Source organism: Triticum urartu, chromosome 1 (assembly GCF_003073215.2).
Source record: "Triticum urartu cultivar G1812 chromosome 1, Tu2.1, whole genome shotgun sequence".
NCBI lineage: Eukaryota > Viridiplantae > Streptophyta > Magnoliopsida > Poales > Poaceae > Triticum > Triticum urartu.
The window spans coordinates 80,282,455-80,299,132 of record NC_053022.1 but is presented as its reverse complement, the minus strand read 5'-3'; the positions used below and the strand labels follow the sequence as shown (position 1 = coordinate 80,299,132).

General features: G+C 42.9%; 1 protein-coding gene across 1 annotated transcript; it reads left to right on the top strand.

Moving 5' to 3' along the window:
* Window positions 1–11,650: 11,650 nt before the first annotated feature.
* On the top strand, window positions 11,651–15,998 carry LOC125532725 (pentatricopeptide repeat-containing protein At2g34400-like). Its single transcript, XM_048696670.1, has 4 exons — window positions 11,651–11,730; window positions 12,961–14,007; window positions 14,116–15,673; window positions 15,747–15,998. The coding sequence occupies exons 1-3, from the start codon at window positions 11,651–11,653 to the stop codon at window positions 15,062–15,064; spliced, it is 2,076 nt and encodes a 691-aa protein (XP_048552627.1). The 3' UTR covers window positions 15,065–15,673; window positions 15,747–15,998.
* The last annotated feature ends 680 nt before the right edge of the window (window positions 15,999–16,678 follow it).

Sequence of the window (16,678 nt, the reverse complement as noted above, 5' to 3'; positions counted from 1 at the left end):
CCTCAAACAAACATATCCTTTATTGATAGAGCCAGCTAGAGCACCTTTATTGATAGAGGTGTTAGGGCGTCAAACAGATCTTCATGGATAAATCATCTTCTTTTTGCTGATGATAGCCTCATTTTTATCAAAGCTAATGGAGCGAGTTCTGACAAGCTCAATGAGATATTGAATATTTACGCAGCTTGTTCAGGTCAGTGTGTTAATAAAGACAAGAGTGCAGTGTACTTTACCCCTAGTACTCCTGCAGCGAGAAGACATGAGATCAAGCATCGTTTGGGCATCCTTGTTGAGGCATTTAGTGACAAATATCTCGGTCTCCCGACTACTGTGGGAACGATCACGAGTGGTACCTTTGAACATATTTGTGATCGGGCTAGAAGTAAATTGTTTGGTTATTCAGAGAGGGACTTGGCATGTGCTGGTCGTGAGGTTCTACCCAAATCGGTGATTCAAGCTATTCCGACGTTCAGCATGACTTGTTTCCGCTTGACAAAGAAGGTGCTCAAGAAAATTACTTCTTGTATGGCCAGGTATTTTTAGAGTAGCAACATTGATCGTAGGTCTATGCATTGGGTCTCCTGGGCTAAACTTGCATCCCCGAAAGTAACTGGTGGGATGGGGTTCCGGGACCTCGAGGCGTTCAACTTAGCGCTACTCGGCAAACATGGATGGAGATTTATGATGAACCCCGGATCTCTGTGTGAAGGAAATATGCCCTAGAGGCAATAATAAAGTTGTTATTTATATTTCCTTATATCATGATAAATGTTTATTATTCATGCTAAAATTGTATTAACCGGAAACTTAGTACATGTGTGAATACATAGACAAACAGAGTGTCACTAGTTTGCCTCTACTTGACTAGCTCGTTGAATCAATGATGGTTATGTTTCCTAACCATAGACATGAGTTGTCATTTGATTAACGGGATCGCATCATTAGAGAATGATGTGATTGACTTGACCCATCCGTTAGCTTAGCACGATGATCATTTTGTTTTGTTGTTGTTGCTTTTTCCATAACTATACATGTTCCTATGACTATGAGATCATGCAACTCCTGAATACCGGAGGAACACTTTGTGTGCTACCAAACGTCACAACGTAACTGGGTGATTAGCCTTGCAAGCAATGTAGCTAATGAGTTAGTTACGGGATATAGCATTACGGAACGAATAAAAAGACTTGCCGGTAACGAGATTGAACTAGGTATTGAGATACCGACGATCGAATCTCGGGCAAGTAACATACCGATGACAAAGGGAACAACGTATACCGTTATGCGGTTTGACCGATAAAGATCTTCGAAGAATATGTAGGAACCAATATGAGGATCCAGGTTCCGCTATTGTTTATTGACTGGAGATGAGTCTCGGTCATGTCTACATAGTTCTCGAACCCGTAGGGTCTGCACGCTTAACGTTCGGTGACAATCGGTATTACGAGTTTATGTGTTTTGATGTACCGAAGGTAGTTCGGAGTCCCGGATTTGATCATGGACATGACGAGGAGTCTCGAAATGGTCGAGACGTAAAGATCGATATATTGGAAGCCTATATTTGGATATCGGAATGGTTCCGAGTGGTTCGGACATTTTTCCGGAATACCGGGAGGTTACCGGAACCCCCCAGAGAGTATATGGGCCTTATTGGGTCTTGGTGGAATAGATGAGAGGGAAGAAAAAAGAGGGAGGCGCGCCCTTGGAGGGACCTTTCCTTCCTCCCTCTTTCCTCTTTCCTTCCTCTCCTACTCCTACTTGGAAGGGCTCCTGCTTCTATTAAGAAAGGGGGAACCCTACTCCCGGAGGGAGTAGGACTCCCCCAGATAGGGTAGGCATAAAAACCGAGGAACTAAAGACCGAACCAAAGCCAAAACTGAAAAAAACGAATTTTTGGTTTTTGGTACTCGTAATGAAAATTTCGATTTTTACTTTTGTTAACCGAACTGACTTTGATCGGTTCGGTATTTGATTGGTAACCGAACGAAAAAAGGAACATGTACGCACTGCAGCGCTGCAAGAGTTTCTCCCGTGCCCACGTCGCTAAAAGGACGCGCCAGGTGTGTGCGTGCGGCGGGAATATCACTTCCATGGGCCCAGCCAACAACCTGCATGCACGCACCTTTTTTGGGCTTTTTTATGGTACTGCACAGCCCATATAGACTTCCTTTACGTGGGAGTGGGAAGCTAGCAGGACGTGGAGTCCTCGTCCTTTTAGTCCCACCTCGGCTGGCCACAAGAAGGAGCATAGGAAGCTCGGTTATAAAAGGGTAGGTTGCAGAAGGTACCAGCCACGCACGGCCATGAGCTAATCTTTCGGTGTATACGGTAGAAACCGAATACCAAACCGATTTATCGGTTCACCGAAGTTTCGGTTTCCTAATTTTTGGAGCCATTTTCGGTTAGCATTTTGTCTAACCAAAATTAAGAAAATACCAAAATATATTAACCGAACTTTTGGTTTATACCAAATGCCCAGGCCTATCCCAGGGCGTGCCATAGAGAGGGCCGGTCCGGGAGCACCCATGGACATACAAGTTGATCAGTTGATTTTTTAAGCCGTGTGCGGTGTCCTCCTCCACCATAATCCATCTCGATTCAAGTTGATCAGTTGATTTTTTAGCCGTGTGCGGTGCCCCCTCCACTATAATCCACCTCGATTATATCGTAGCAGTGCTTAGGCGAAGCCCTGTTCCGGTAGCGTCATCACGCCGTCGTGCTGACGAAACTCTCCCACGAAGCTCTACTGGATCGTGAGTTTGCGGGACGTCACCGAGCTGAATGTGTGCAGATCCCGGAGGTGCCGTACATTCGGTATTAAGATCAGTCGATCGTGAAGATGTACGACTACATCAATCGCGTTGTCATAACGCTTCCGCTTACGGTCTATAAGGGTATGTAGACGATACTCTCCCCCCTCGTTGCTATACATCACCATGATCTTGCATGTGCGTAGGAATTTTTTTGAAATTACCGTGTTCCCCAACACTATGCTCTAGAGTTATGAAGACCCCATATTTTCCAGATTCCGAGTTTATGAGTGCAACTATGCCCAGGACTGCTTCGCCTATTTGGAGAGCCATAGTTGCAGGTCGTGATGTGATACGTCTCCAACGTATCTATAATTTTTTATTGTTCTATGCTGTTATATTATCTGTTTTGGATGTTTATGGGTTTAATTATACATTTTTATATTATTTTTGGGACTAACCTATTAACCCAGAGCCCAGTGCCAGTTTCTGTTTTTTCCTTATTTTAGAGTATCGCAAAAAAGGAAAATCAAACAGAATCCAATTGACCTGAAACTTCACAGAACTTATTTTTGGACTAGAAGAAGCCCACGGAGTATCGAAGATGGACCAGGAGAGTCCCGGGCTGCCCATGAGGGTGGGGGGCGCGTCCACCCCCCTAGGCGCGCCCCCTTGCCTCGTGGACAGCCCGGAGATCCACCGACACACTTCTTCCTCCCATATATACCCATATACCCTAAAAACATCAGGGAGCACAATAGATCGGGAGTTCCGTCGCCAGAAGTCTCCGTAGCCACCGAAAACCAATCTAGACCCGTTCCGGCACCCTGCCGGAGGGGGAATCCCTCTCCGATGGCCATCTTCATCATTCGGCGCTCTCCATGACAAGGAGGGAGTAGTTCTCCCTCGGGGCTGAGGGTATGTACCAGTAGCTATGTGTTTGATCTCTCTCTCGTGTTCTTGAGGTGATAAGATCTTGATGTATCGCGAGCTTTGCTATTATAGTTGGATCTTATGATGTTTCTCCCCCTGTACTCTCTTGTAATGGATTGAGTTTTTCCTTTAAAGTTATCTTATCGGATTGAGTCTTTAAGGATTTGAGAACACTTGATGTATGTCTTGCGTGGGATACCCGTGGTGACAATGGGGTATTCTATTGATCCACTTGATGTATGTTTTGGTGATCAACTTGTGGGTTCCGCCCATGAACCTATGCATAGGGGTTGGCACACGTTTTCGTCTTGACTCTCCGGTAGAAATTTTTGGGGCACTCTTTGAAGTACTTTGTCTTGGTTGAATAGATGAATATGAGATTATGTGATGCATATCGTATAATCATACCCATGGATACTTGAGGTGACATTGGAGTATCTAGGTGACATTAGGGTTTTGGTTGATTTGTATCTTAAGGTGTTATTCTAGTACGAACTCTATGATAGATCGAATGGAAAGAATAGCTTCATGTTATTTTACTACGGACTCTTGAATAGATCGATCAGAAAGGATAACTTTGAGGTGGTTTCGTACCCTACAATAATCTCTTCGTTTGTTCTCCGCTATTAGTGACTTTGGAGTGACTCTTTGTTGCATGTTGAGGGATAGTTATGTGATCCAATTATGTTATTATTGTTGAGAGAATTTGCACTAGTAAAAGTGTGAACCCTAGGCCTTGTTTCCTAGCATTGCAATACCGTTTGTGCTCACTTTTATCATTAGTTACCTTGTTGTCTTTATATTTTCAGATTACAAAAACCTATATCTACCAACCATATTTGCACTTGTATCACCATCTCTTCGCCAAACTAGTGCACCTATATAATTTACCATTGTATTGGGTGTGTTGGGGACACAAAAGACTCTTTGTTATTTGGTTGCAGAGTTGTTTGAGAGAGACCGTCTTAATCCTACGCCTCCTACGGATTGATAAACCTTAGGTCATCCACTTGAGGGAAATTTGCTAGTGTCATACAAACCTTTGCATTTGGAGGCCCAACAATGTCTACAAGAAGAAGATTGTGTAGTAGACATCAAGCTCTTTTCTGGCGCCGTTGCCAGGGAGGTTAGCGCTTGAAGGTATATCTTTAGATCTTGCAATCGAATCTTTTTGTTTCTTGTTTTAGCACTAGTTTAGTTTATAAAATAAAACTACAAAAAAATGGAATTAAGGTTGCCTCATATGCTTCATCTTTTTAATATCTACCATGAAAATAAGGATTCCGATAATTGTGCTCAAGTGCTAGAAGAAGAATGCATTAGAATGTTTGGCATTAAATATTTGAATGATGAGCATGATTGCAATGTTATTAGTATGAATTCCTTGAATATCCATGATGCTAATGATATGCAAAGCCACAAGTTTGGGGAAGCTATGTTTGATGAAGATGATATTTTTTGTGCCTAAGTTTTGATGAGCAAATTTATTATGATGAAAGTATGCCTCCTATTTATGATGATTATATTGATGAAAGTGGATTTGGAGAGGTCATGACTTTATTTTGTGATGAATCCACTATTTCGGAAGAGGTTCCAATTGATTATGAGAAGAAAGTTGCTACCTATGATGATTATTGTGATGACTTTTATGCTATAAAGAATAATGATATCCATAAAACTTGTCATCATGATTTTAGTTTTCAATTGGATTATGCCTCACATGATAATTATTTTGTTGAGTTTGCTCCCACTATTATTCATGAGAAGAATTTTTCTTATGTGGAGAGTAATAAAATTTCTATGCTTGTAGATCATGAAAAGAATGCTTTATGTGATAGTTATATTGTTGAATTTATTCATGATGCTACTGAAATTTTTTATGAGGGAGGAATATATGCTTGTAGGAGTTGCAATAATATCAAGTTTCCTCTCTATGTGCTTAAAGTTTCGAAGTTATGCTTGCTTTACCTTCCTATGCAAGTTGATTCTTGTTCCCACAAGTTGTTTGCTCACAAAATCCCTATGCATAGGAAGAGGGTTAGACTTAAATGTGCTAGTCATATTCTTCATGATGCTCTCTTTATGTTTCAATTCTTATCTTTTATGTGAGCATCCTTGAAATCATCATGCCTAGCTAGGGGCGTTAAACGATAGCGCTTGTTGGGAGGCAACCCAATTTTATTTTTGTTCCTGTTTAGTAATAAATATTGCATCTATCCTCTGTTACGGTTGTGTTTTTTATGTTTTAGTTAGTGTTTGTGCCAAGTAAAGCCTTTAAGATCTTCTTGGGTGATTGTTTTTTGATCTTGATGTAAAAAATAGAAAGTATGCGCTCACGAGAATAATTTTCATTTTTTTACCAGAGAGCGATAAAATACCAATTCCAACTGCAGTAGATCAATAAACAAATTGCCCAGGACTTCCTAATTTCTCAGGATTTTGAGGGTTCCATAAGTATACGTTTGATCCAGATTACTACAGACTGTTCTGTTTTTTGACAGATTCTGTTTTCATCGTGTTGTTTGCTTATTTTGATGAATCTATGAGTAGTATTGGAGGGTATGAATCATAGAGAAGTTGGAATACAGTAGATATTACACCAATATGAATTTAGAATGAGTTCATTACAGTACCTTGAAGTGGTGTTTTGTTTTCTTTCGCTAACGGAGCTCACGAGTTTTCTGTTAAGTTTTGTGTTGTGAAGTTTTCAAGTTTGGGGCAAAGATTCGATGGACTATGGAATAAGGAGTGGAAAGAGCCTAAGCTTGGGGATGCCCAAGGCACCCCAAGGTAATATTCAAGGACAACCAAGAGCCTAAGCTTGGGGATGCCCTGGAAGGCATCCCCTCTTTCGTCTTCGTTCATCGGTAACTTTACTTGGAGCTATATTTTCATTCGCCACATGATATGTATTTTGCTTGGAGTGTCATTTTATTTTATTTTGTTTTGCTTGTTGTTTGAATAAAATACCAAGATTTGAAATTCTTAAATGTTAGAGAGTCTTCATATAGTTGCATAATTATTCGACTACTCATTGATCTTCACTTATATCTTTCGAAGTAGTTTGTCGTTGCTCTAGTGTTTCACTTATATCTTTTTAGACCACGGTGGTGGTTTTATTATATAGAAATAGATGAACTCTCATGCGTCACTTATATCATTTTGAGAGTCTCTAAACAACATGGTAGTTTGCTTTGGTTATGAATTTAGTCCTAATATGATGGGGATCCAAGAGGGATATAATAAAAACTTTCATATAGAGTGCATTGAATACTAAGAGAAGTTTGATACTTGATAATTGTTTTGAGATATGGAGATGGTGATATTAGAGTCATGCTAGTTGAGTAGTTGTGAATTTGAGAGATACTTGTGTTGAAGTTTGTGATTCCCGTAGCATGCATGTATGGTGAACCGTTATGTGATGAAGTCGGAGCATGATTTATTTATTGATTGTATTCCTTATGAGTGGCGGTCGGGAATGAGCGATGATCTTTTCCTACCAATCTATCCCCCTAGGAGCATGCGCCTAGTACTTTGTTTTGATAACTAATAGATTTTTGCAATAAGTATATGAGTTCTTTATGACTAATGTTGAGTCCATAGATTATACGCACTCTCACCCTTCCACTATTGCTAGCCTCTCTTGTGTCGTGCAACTTTCGCCGGTACCATAAACCCACCCTATACCTTCCTCGAAACATCCACCATACCTACCTATTATGGCATTTCCATAGCCATTCCGAGATATATTGCAATGCAACTCTCCATCATTCCGTTTATTATGACACACTCCATCATTGTCATATTGCTATGCATGATCATGTAGTTGATATCGTATTTGTGGCAAAGCCACCATTCATAATTCTTTCATACATGTCACTCATGAGTCATTGCACATCCCGGTACACCGCCGAAGGCATTCATACAGAGTCATATTTTGTTCTAGGTATCGAGTTGTAATTCTTGAGTTGTAAGTAAATAAAAGTGTGATGATCATCATTATTAGAGCATTGTCCCATGTGAGGAAAAGATGATGGAGACTATGATTCCCCCACAAGTCGGGATGAGACTCCGGACGAAAAAAGAAAAAAGAAAAGAAAAAAAAGAGGCCAAAAAAGAGAAGGCCAAAAAAACAAAAAACTGAGAGAAAAGAGAGAAGGGGCAATGCTACTATCCTTTTACCACACTTGTGCTTCAAAGTAGCACCATGATCTTCATGATAGAGAGTCTCTTTTGTTGTCATTTTCATATACTAGTGGGAATCTTTCATTATAGAACTTGGCTTGTATATTCCAATGATGGGCTTCCTCAAAATGCCCTAGGTCTTCGTGAGCAAGCGAGTTGGATGCACACCCACTAGTTTCTTTTATTGAGCTTTCATACATTTATAACTCTAGTGCATTCGTTGCATGGCAATCCCTACTCACTCACATTGATATCTATTGATGGGCATCTCCATAGCCCGTTGATACTCCTAGTTGATGTGAGATTATCTTCTCCTTTTTGTCTTCTCCACAATCACCATTCTATTCCACCTATAGTGCTATGTCCATGGCTCAAACTCATGTATTGCGTGAAGATTGAAAAAGTTTGAGAACATCAAAAGTATGAAACAATTGTTTGTCTTGTCATCGGGTTTGTGCATGATTTAAATATTTTGTGTGGTGAAGATAGAGCATAGCCAGACTATATGATTTTGTAGGGATAACTTTCTTTGGCCATGTTATTTTGAGAAGACATGATTGCTTTGTTAGTACCGCGCAACTTTCGTCGGTACCATAAACCCACCATATACCTTCCTCAAAACAGCCACCATACCTACCTATTATGGCATTTTCATAGCCATTCCAAGATATATTGCCATGCAACTTTCCACCGTTCCGTTAATATGACACGCTTCATCATTGTCATATTGCTTTGCATGATCATGTAGTTGACATTGTATTTGTGGCAAAGCCACCGTTCATAATTCTTTCATACATGTCACTCATGAGTCATTGCACATCCCGGTACACCGCCAGAGGCATTCATATAGAGCCATATCTTGTTCTAAGTATTGAGTTGTAATTCTTGAGTTGTAAGTAATTAAAAGTGTGATGATCATCATTATTAGAGCATTGTCCCAGTGAGGAAAGGATGATGGAGACTATGATTCTCCCACAAGTCGGAATGAGACTCCGGATAAAAAATAAAAAAAGAGAGGAAAAAGAGGCCAAAAAAAGAAGGCCCAAAAAAATGAGAGAAAAAAAGAGAAGGGGCAATGTTACTATCCTTTTACCGCACTTGTGCTTCAAAGTAAGTAGCACCATGATCTTCATGATAGAGAGTCTCCTATGTTTTACACTTTCATACTAGTGGGAATTTTACATTATAGAACTTGGATTGTATATTCCAATGATGGGCTTCCTCAAAATGCCCTAGGTCTTCGTGAGCAAGCGAGTTGGATGCACACCCACTTAGTTTCTTTTGTTGAGCTTTCATACACTTATAAGCTCTAGTGCATCCGTTGCATGGCAATCCCTACTCACTCACATTGATATCTATTAATGGGCATCTCCATAGCCCGTTGATACGCTAGTTGATGTGAGACTATCTTCTCTTTTTGTCTTCTCACAACCACCATTCTATTCCACCTATAATGCTATGTCCATGGCTCACGCTCATGTATTGCGTGAAGATTGAAAAAGTTTGAGAACATCAAAAGTATGAAACAATTGCTTGCTGTCATCGGGTTGTGGCATGATTTAAAATACTTTTGTGTGTGAAGATGAAGCATAGCCAGTAAGTCTATATGATTTTGTAGGGATAGCTTTCTTTGGCCATGTTATTTTGAGAAGACATGATTACTTGGTTAGTATGCTTGAAGTATTATTATTTTTATGTCAATATTAAACTTTTGTCTTGAATCTTATGGATCTGAATATTCTTGCCACAATAAAGAGAACTACATGGATAAATATGTTAGATAGCATTCCACATCAAAAATTCCGTTTTTATTATTTACCTACTCGAGGACGAGCAGGAATTAAGCTTGGGGATGTTGATACGTCTCCAACGTATATTTAATTTTTAATTGTTCCATGCTATTATATTATCTGTTTTGGATGTTTATGGGCTTTATTATACACTTTAATATTATTTTTGGGACTAACCTATTAACCCAGAGCCCAGTGCCACTTCCTGTTTTTTCCTTGTTTTAGAGTATCGCAGAAAAGGAAAATCAAACAGAGTCCAATTGACCTGAAACTTCACAGAACTTATTTTTGGACCAGAAAAAACCCACGGAGTATCAGAGATGGACCAGGAGAGTCCCGGGCTGCCCACGAGGATGGGGGGCACACCCACCCCCCTGGGCGCGCCCCCCTGCCTCGTGGACAGCCCGGAGATCCACCGACGTACTTCTTCCTCCCATATATACTCATATACCCTAAAAACATCGGGGAGCACAATAAATCGAGAGTTCCGCCGCCAAAAGCCTCCGTGGCCACCGAAAACCAATCTAGACCCGTTCCGGCACCCTACCAGAGGGGGAATCCCTCTCCGGTGGCCATCTTCATCATCCCAACGCTCTCCATGACAAGGAGGGAGTAGTTCTCCCTCGGGGCTGAGGGTATGTACCAGTAGCTATGTGTTTGATCTCTCTCTATCTCTCTCGTGTTCTTGAGGTGATACGATCTTGATATACCGTGAGCTTTGCTATTATAGTTGGATCTTATGATGTTTCTCCCCCTCTACTCTCTTGTAATGGATTGAGTTTTCCCTTTGAAATTATCTTATCGGATTAAGTCTTTAAGGATTTGAGAACACTTGATGTATGTCTTGCGTGGGATACCCGTGGTGACAATGGGGTATTCTATTGATTCACTTGATGTATGTTTTGGTGATCAACTTGCGGGTTCCACCCATGAATCTATGCATAGGGGTTGGCACACGTTTTCGTCTTGACTCTCCGGTAGAAATTTTGGGGCACTCTTTGAAGTACTTTGTCTTGGTTGAATAGATGAATTTGAGATTGTGTGATGCATATCGTATAATCATACCCATGGATACTTGAGGTGACATTGGAGTATCTAGGTGACATTAGGGTTTTGGTTGATTTGTATCTTAAGGTGTTATTCTAGCACGAACTCTATGATAGATCGAACGGAAAGAATAGCTTCATGTTATTTTACTACGGACTCTTGAATAGATCGATCAGAAAAGATAACTTTGAGGTGGTTTCGTACCCTACAATAATCTCTTCGTTTGTTCTCCGCTATTAGTGACTTTGGAGTGACTCTTTGTTGCATGTTGAGGGATAATTATGTGATCCAATTATGTTATTATTGTTGAGAGAACTTGCACTAGTGAAAGTATGAACCCTAGTCCTTGTTTCCTAGCATTGCAATACCGTTTGTGTTCACTTTTATTATTAGTTACCTTGCTGTTTTTATATTTTCAGATTACAAAAACCTATATCTACCAACCATATTGTACTTGTATCACCATCTCTTCACCGAACTAGTGCACCTATACAATTTACCATTATATTGGATGTGTTGGGGACACAAGAGACTCTTTGTTATTTGGTTGCAGGGTTGTTTGAGAGAGACCATCTTCATCCTACGCCTCCTACGGATTGATAAACCATAGGTCATCCATTTGAGGGAAATTTGCTACTATCCTACAAACCTCTGCACTTGAAGGCCCAACAACATTTACAAGAAGAAGGTTGTGTAGTAGACATCACGATGATCTGAAGACAAGTCTAATGAAGCGGGTCAGTGATGGTTCCACAATTTCAATTTGGCAGGACAAGTGGATTCCTGAAACTGTATCCATAACACAAATGTTTAGACTAGCAAATACGACAGTCTAGCGGGTAAGCGAGTTGATCGATATTGACAATTGGACGTGGCATCAAGAGCTGGTTCGTGATATTTTTCTGGTACCAGATGCTACGACAATCTTGAATATACCTTTGCGCAATGGTGGTGGAGAAGATTTTCAAGCCTGGGCCTTTGAACCTACAGGAAGTTATACTGTCAAAACTGCGTACCGTGCTCTCGTGAATCAAAAAGAGATTTCAGCTCGAGATGAAGGTGCAGTTACAGGTACCTCACAGACTGAACGACAGCTATCGACTTCATTGTGGGAAGTCAAAGTGATCCTTAAAGTGTGGGTTTTCTGGTGGCAAGTGTTGAACAATATCTTGTCAGTGAAAGAAAACTTGAAGCGAAGACATATCAAGGAGATCGATCGCTGTAACGTGTGTCTTGCGATTGGGGGGGGGGGGGTTTAGTGCATGTTCTGATCCATTGTACGCATGCACAGCGATTCTGGCATGAAGCACATGCCTTGTTCGATTTCCGCTTGCCGAGGCTGCACCCTGACACATGGTCACGGGATATTATTTGTGACAGACGGTTCTCGGACAATGAGCGAACAAAAATTGTTAGGGTGATGTGATCGATATGGCACTCCAGAAACAGATGGGTACAGGACCATGATCAACTTGACCCAGGTAATGTTATAAGGAGAGTTCGGAAGGCCCTGGCCTTGCTTGAGCTTCCTCAACAACATGCATCCATACTACCAGGTCACGGCTGGAGGCCTCCAAAGCAGGAAGTGATCAAAATAAACTGTGATGGGGCAATCAGTTTTGATGAGGGCAAAGGAGGTGTAATGGGTGTTGCTCGATCAGCCACTTGTCTTCTCGGAGCTTGGTGCAAACCACACGAGAGGGTGACTGATCCCCTGATCATGGAGACGCTCGCTCCGTGAGGGCGTTATTTTCGCCAACCTACGAGGCATACCACATGTGATATTGGAGACGAACAACTTGGCGTTGGTAAACCTCTGAAATTCTCGCCGCACAGGTCGCTCTGTTGTGACCCCGATACTAGATGAAATTGAAGAGCTATCTTTAGTTTTTGGTACATTTGTAGTTCAACATGTATCTAGATCAGCTAATTTGCCGGCTCATTTGTGTGCTAAGCATGCTTGCTCACTCATGGTAACCAAAAGTTGACTGGACTCTACCCCTTGTTCTTGATCAGTAGTCTCATTGCAGACTGCCGCATGAATGCCTTTGTTGAATAAAAGTTCTTAAAGTTTCCCGAAAAAAAAACTAGACGTGATAAACGACATGGTCAGAATATATTGCACCGGAAATATAGAAACATAAATGATGAATCATTTGTATTCAGAACCAATGCATTACACGTGTGGAACCAGTTTTTCCTGATCTGAGCGGATTTTTTTTCCCTGATGTGTATAGTGCTGATTCATTTTGCAGGAAATCCAGGCCGCCTATACTGTTGCTAGCAAGGCAGACAGTGTTGCAAACACTACCTCACAGGCATGTTGCAAAATCAAGGGCCGGCCTGAAGTGGGCCGTGCGTGTCTGGCCCGGAACAGCAGCGGCAGGCAGGAAGGAAGAAGGACCGAAGGAGCAGTACCAAACGTCACCGGCGGCGATGCCCAGCGCGCCACCCGTCTCCTCCGCCGTCTCCAAGCTCCACTCGCGATGCCACTCACTCTCCACCATACAGCAGCTGCACGCCCACATCCTCCACCACCACGCCCCCTTCCCGTACAACCACTTCCTCTCCAAGCTCCTATCCATCTCCTCCTCCTCCGGCGCCACCACCAGCGCCGCCGCCGCCGACTACGCGCTCCTCCTGCTCGCCTCGCACCCGGCCCCCACCGCCTTCTCCTTCAACGTCGCCCTCCGCTTCTTCGCCGCCTCGCGCCCACACACCTCCCTCCAGCTCTCCCTCCGCATGCTCCGCTCCGCGCTCCGCCCTGACGCCTACACGCTGCCATTCCTCCTCCTCGCCGCCGCACGGTGCCCCGCGCCCGCCTTCGCCGTCTCGGCGCACGCGCTCCTGCAGAAGCTCGGATTACAAAGCCACGACCACACCGTCCACTCCCTTATCACCATGTACTCCAACCTCGGCCGCCCCCGCGCCGCCCGCAGGGTGTTCGACGGAATCCTCCGGCGGGACGTCGTCTCCTGGAACTCCATGATAAAGGCGTACCAGGCGGCGGGGATGAAGGACGACGCGGCGCGCATGTTCCGCGCGATGGTCGCCGAGGGCGCGGTGGCGCCCAACGCGGTGACCGTGGCGGTCGTGCTCGCGGCGTGCAGGGACGCCGGAGACCTGGTGCTTGGCAGGTGGTTGGAGGACTGGGTGAGGTCTGCGGGGATGGAGGTGGGATCGCTCATCGGCTCGGCTCTCGTTGGGATGTATGAGAAGTGCGGAGAGATGGCGGAGGCGAGGAGAGTGTTCGATGCCATCGCTGACAAGGATAACGTCGCTTGGAATGCCTTGATCACTGGGCAAGTATCCATAGATCCACTTCGGTCCTCATTTTGAAATAATCTCTCATGAATGTAGTCTTATCTGGCGGGCCTGATCATTTGTCTATGGTGTGTATGATAACGCAGGTATGCACAGAACGGCATGTCAAAGGAAGCCATTTCCTTATTCCACAGCATGCGGCAAGCAGGGGCACGTCCAGATAAGATAACCTTGGTAGGGGTGCTCTCCGCCTGTGCTGCAGTTGGAGCTCTGGAGCTAGGCACCGAACTCGACAGCTATGCCTCACAAAGAGGCTTCTACGGCAATGTCTATGTTGGGACTGCTTTAGTGGATATGTACTCAAAGTGTGGAGATCTTACCAGAGCCATACAAGTGTTTGAGAAATTGCCATGCAAGAATGAAGCTTCATGGAATGCCTTGATTTGTGGTCTTGCCTTTAATGGGCGAGGCCATGAAGCTATTCGGCAGTTTGAACTGATGAGGAAGGAGGAAGGGCTCCGGCCGGACGATATCACTTTCATAGGAGTACTTTCTGCTTGTGTGCATGCAGGGTTACTGAAAGACGGCCGGCGTTGGTTCGATTCCTTGACATCTGAGTTCCAAATCATTCCCAAGATCGAGCACTACTCCTGCATGGTTGATTTATTGGCACGTGCCGGACATTTAGAAGAAGCATGGGATTTCATTGAGAAGATCCCTGGTAAGGCGGATGCGGTGATGTTGGGGGCTTTGCTTGCTGCTTGTCGGAAATGCAAAAATGTTGAGGTCAGTGTCAAGGTCATCAACAGGATCATGCTGCTGGAGCCCTCAAACTCGTGGAACTACGTGGTTTCATCCAAGATATATGCAAGCTCAGATAGATTAGATGACTCTGCACGGATGAGAGGGCTGATGAGAGAGAGAGGTGTCAGCAAAATTCCAGGTTGCAGCTGGCTTGAAGTTAGCGGCAGAGTTCTTGAATTCTATGCAGGGGATGAACCACAGCATGGTGCGGAGGATATGTATCAACTCCTCCACATGCTTGTTGATGAGATGAGACTGGAGGGATATGTTCCAAATCTTGATCTGGTTTAACACACAACCAGATGCAGATCAGCCTCAGTATTGCAGTCATACGTGAAAGAAAGGAGGTGACTCTTATTTTTTTCTCAGAGGAGCAGAAACATCTGCTGAAATGCTGAATATAAATGTTGGATTGCCAAGATGGAATATTGTTTTGCATTCCTTCTCTATGACTGGATACCCGGATCGAACCAGGTCTATTTTGAATCACCTATCAACAGAGATCTTTGAATTTTATGGCACCATGCTTAGTCATGTGCAATGGTTGGCTGCTTGAGCTGTGTCTATGAAAATACCTGATTCAGTTGTAGCCACCCTTGAAACTTTCAAGAGCCGATTTCAATTCGCCAATGGAGTCAATTGGTTTTGCGAGTTGTCAGAGCATGCTATATAATCACGAATATGGAAAACCATAAAGTGTCATATAAATTATTACATTGTATCATCTTCTGGCTGAACATATTCAAGACTCTAGTCTAAAAGAAAAATGAATTGGCACTCACCTAATGTTGGTGTTTTCGGAAAAATAGCATTCCAGGTGGAGTGGAGATGGGATCCAGAGGAGCTACGTTTGCTCCAAGTCAGCATTCATGCAGATTTTTTTGGGGGTAAATTCTTCAGGTAAGAATGGCATTACTGGTTTTCCCCTAATTGTCTGTGTAGATTGTAGACTTATCTTTTAAAATTGTTGCAGAGGTCAGGAGCTGGGATGTTCTTACTGCCAGTATCATCTTACATCGGTGACTATGAACAATCAATTCTTCGAAGAATGGATTGAGACAGAACTCTTTCAATCAAATACTTGTAGGGACAAACGAAAGAATGAAGGTATAATTGTGGGGTCCATTTGCCAGTCTAAAAATCCTGTACAAGTATTTTGTATTGCAAAACAGACCAAAGTATGTATCCTATACTATTTTGCTTGTTTCCAACCATGTGCGATTCTAGAAATCGATAGAATTCCCAGGGAAACCTTCTGGTTCACAATCTTTGAGTTTCTGTATCAGAGAAGACTTGTGCAATACCATACAACATCAGCATCTTCTATTTGTGCTATAGCTGGGTTGCCGTATACTGTTTACGACTTCCATGTCAATACTGGATTATGCATGTTTGCCTTATTATACAAAAGTTATATATCCTGTTGCAATATTGGGTGGGTTTATGTCCGTTGCGTGTTTTTTCACTGAATAGATTGTACGCATAATCTTGGACTGCCACTTATGCCGTCCTGGTGACTTGGGGACCAGTATGCGCTCGTGATCCTTTTTCCTTGGACAATCCGGTATGTGCTCATATCGGTATGTGCACTTTCTAGTGTCGACCAGTAATCGGATCGCTGCTCGTTTCGATGTTGACACAGAATCTTGAAGAACATAGTCCCTTGTGAGTCTATCTCACAAAAATAGCATTGATTGATGGTCTCTTTTTTTTGGGGCGTAAAAGCATTGATTGCTGATGATAACACAAGCAACAAAATTGGGTCAAGCAGAAAAGAGAGCGCAACGGACAAGGGAATGAAAGGACCAAATCTCTTTCATGCAGTCGGTAGTGGGAGCATTTGCATATTCAGGCACGCATGGCAGGCGTCCTGCTGCTGCCGCGTCCACTTCTATTTTTAGGGCA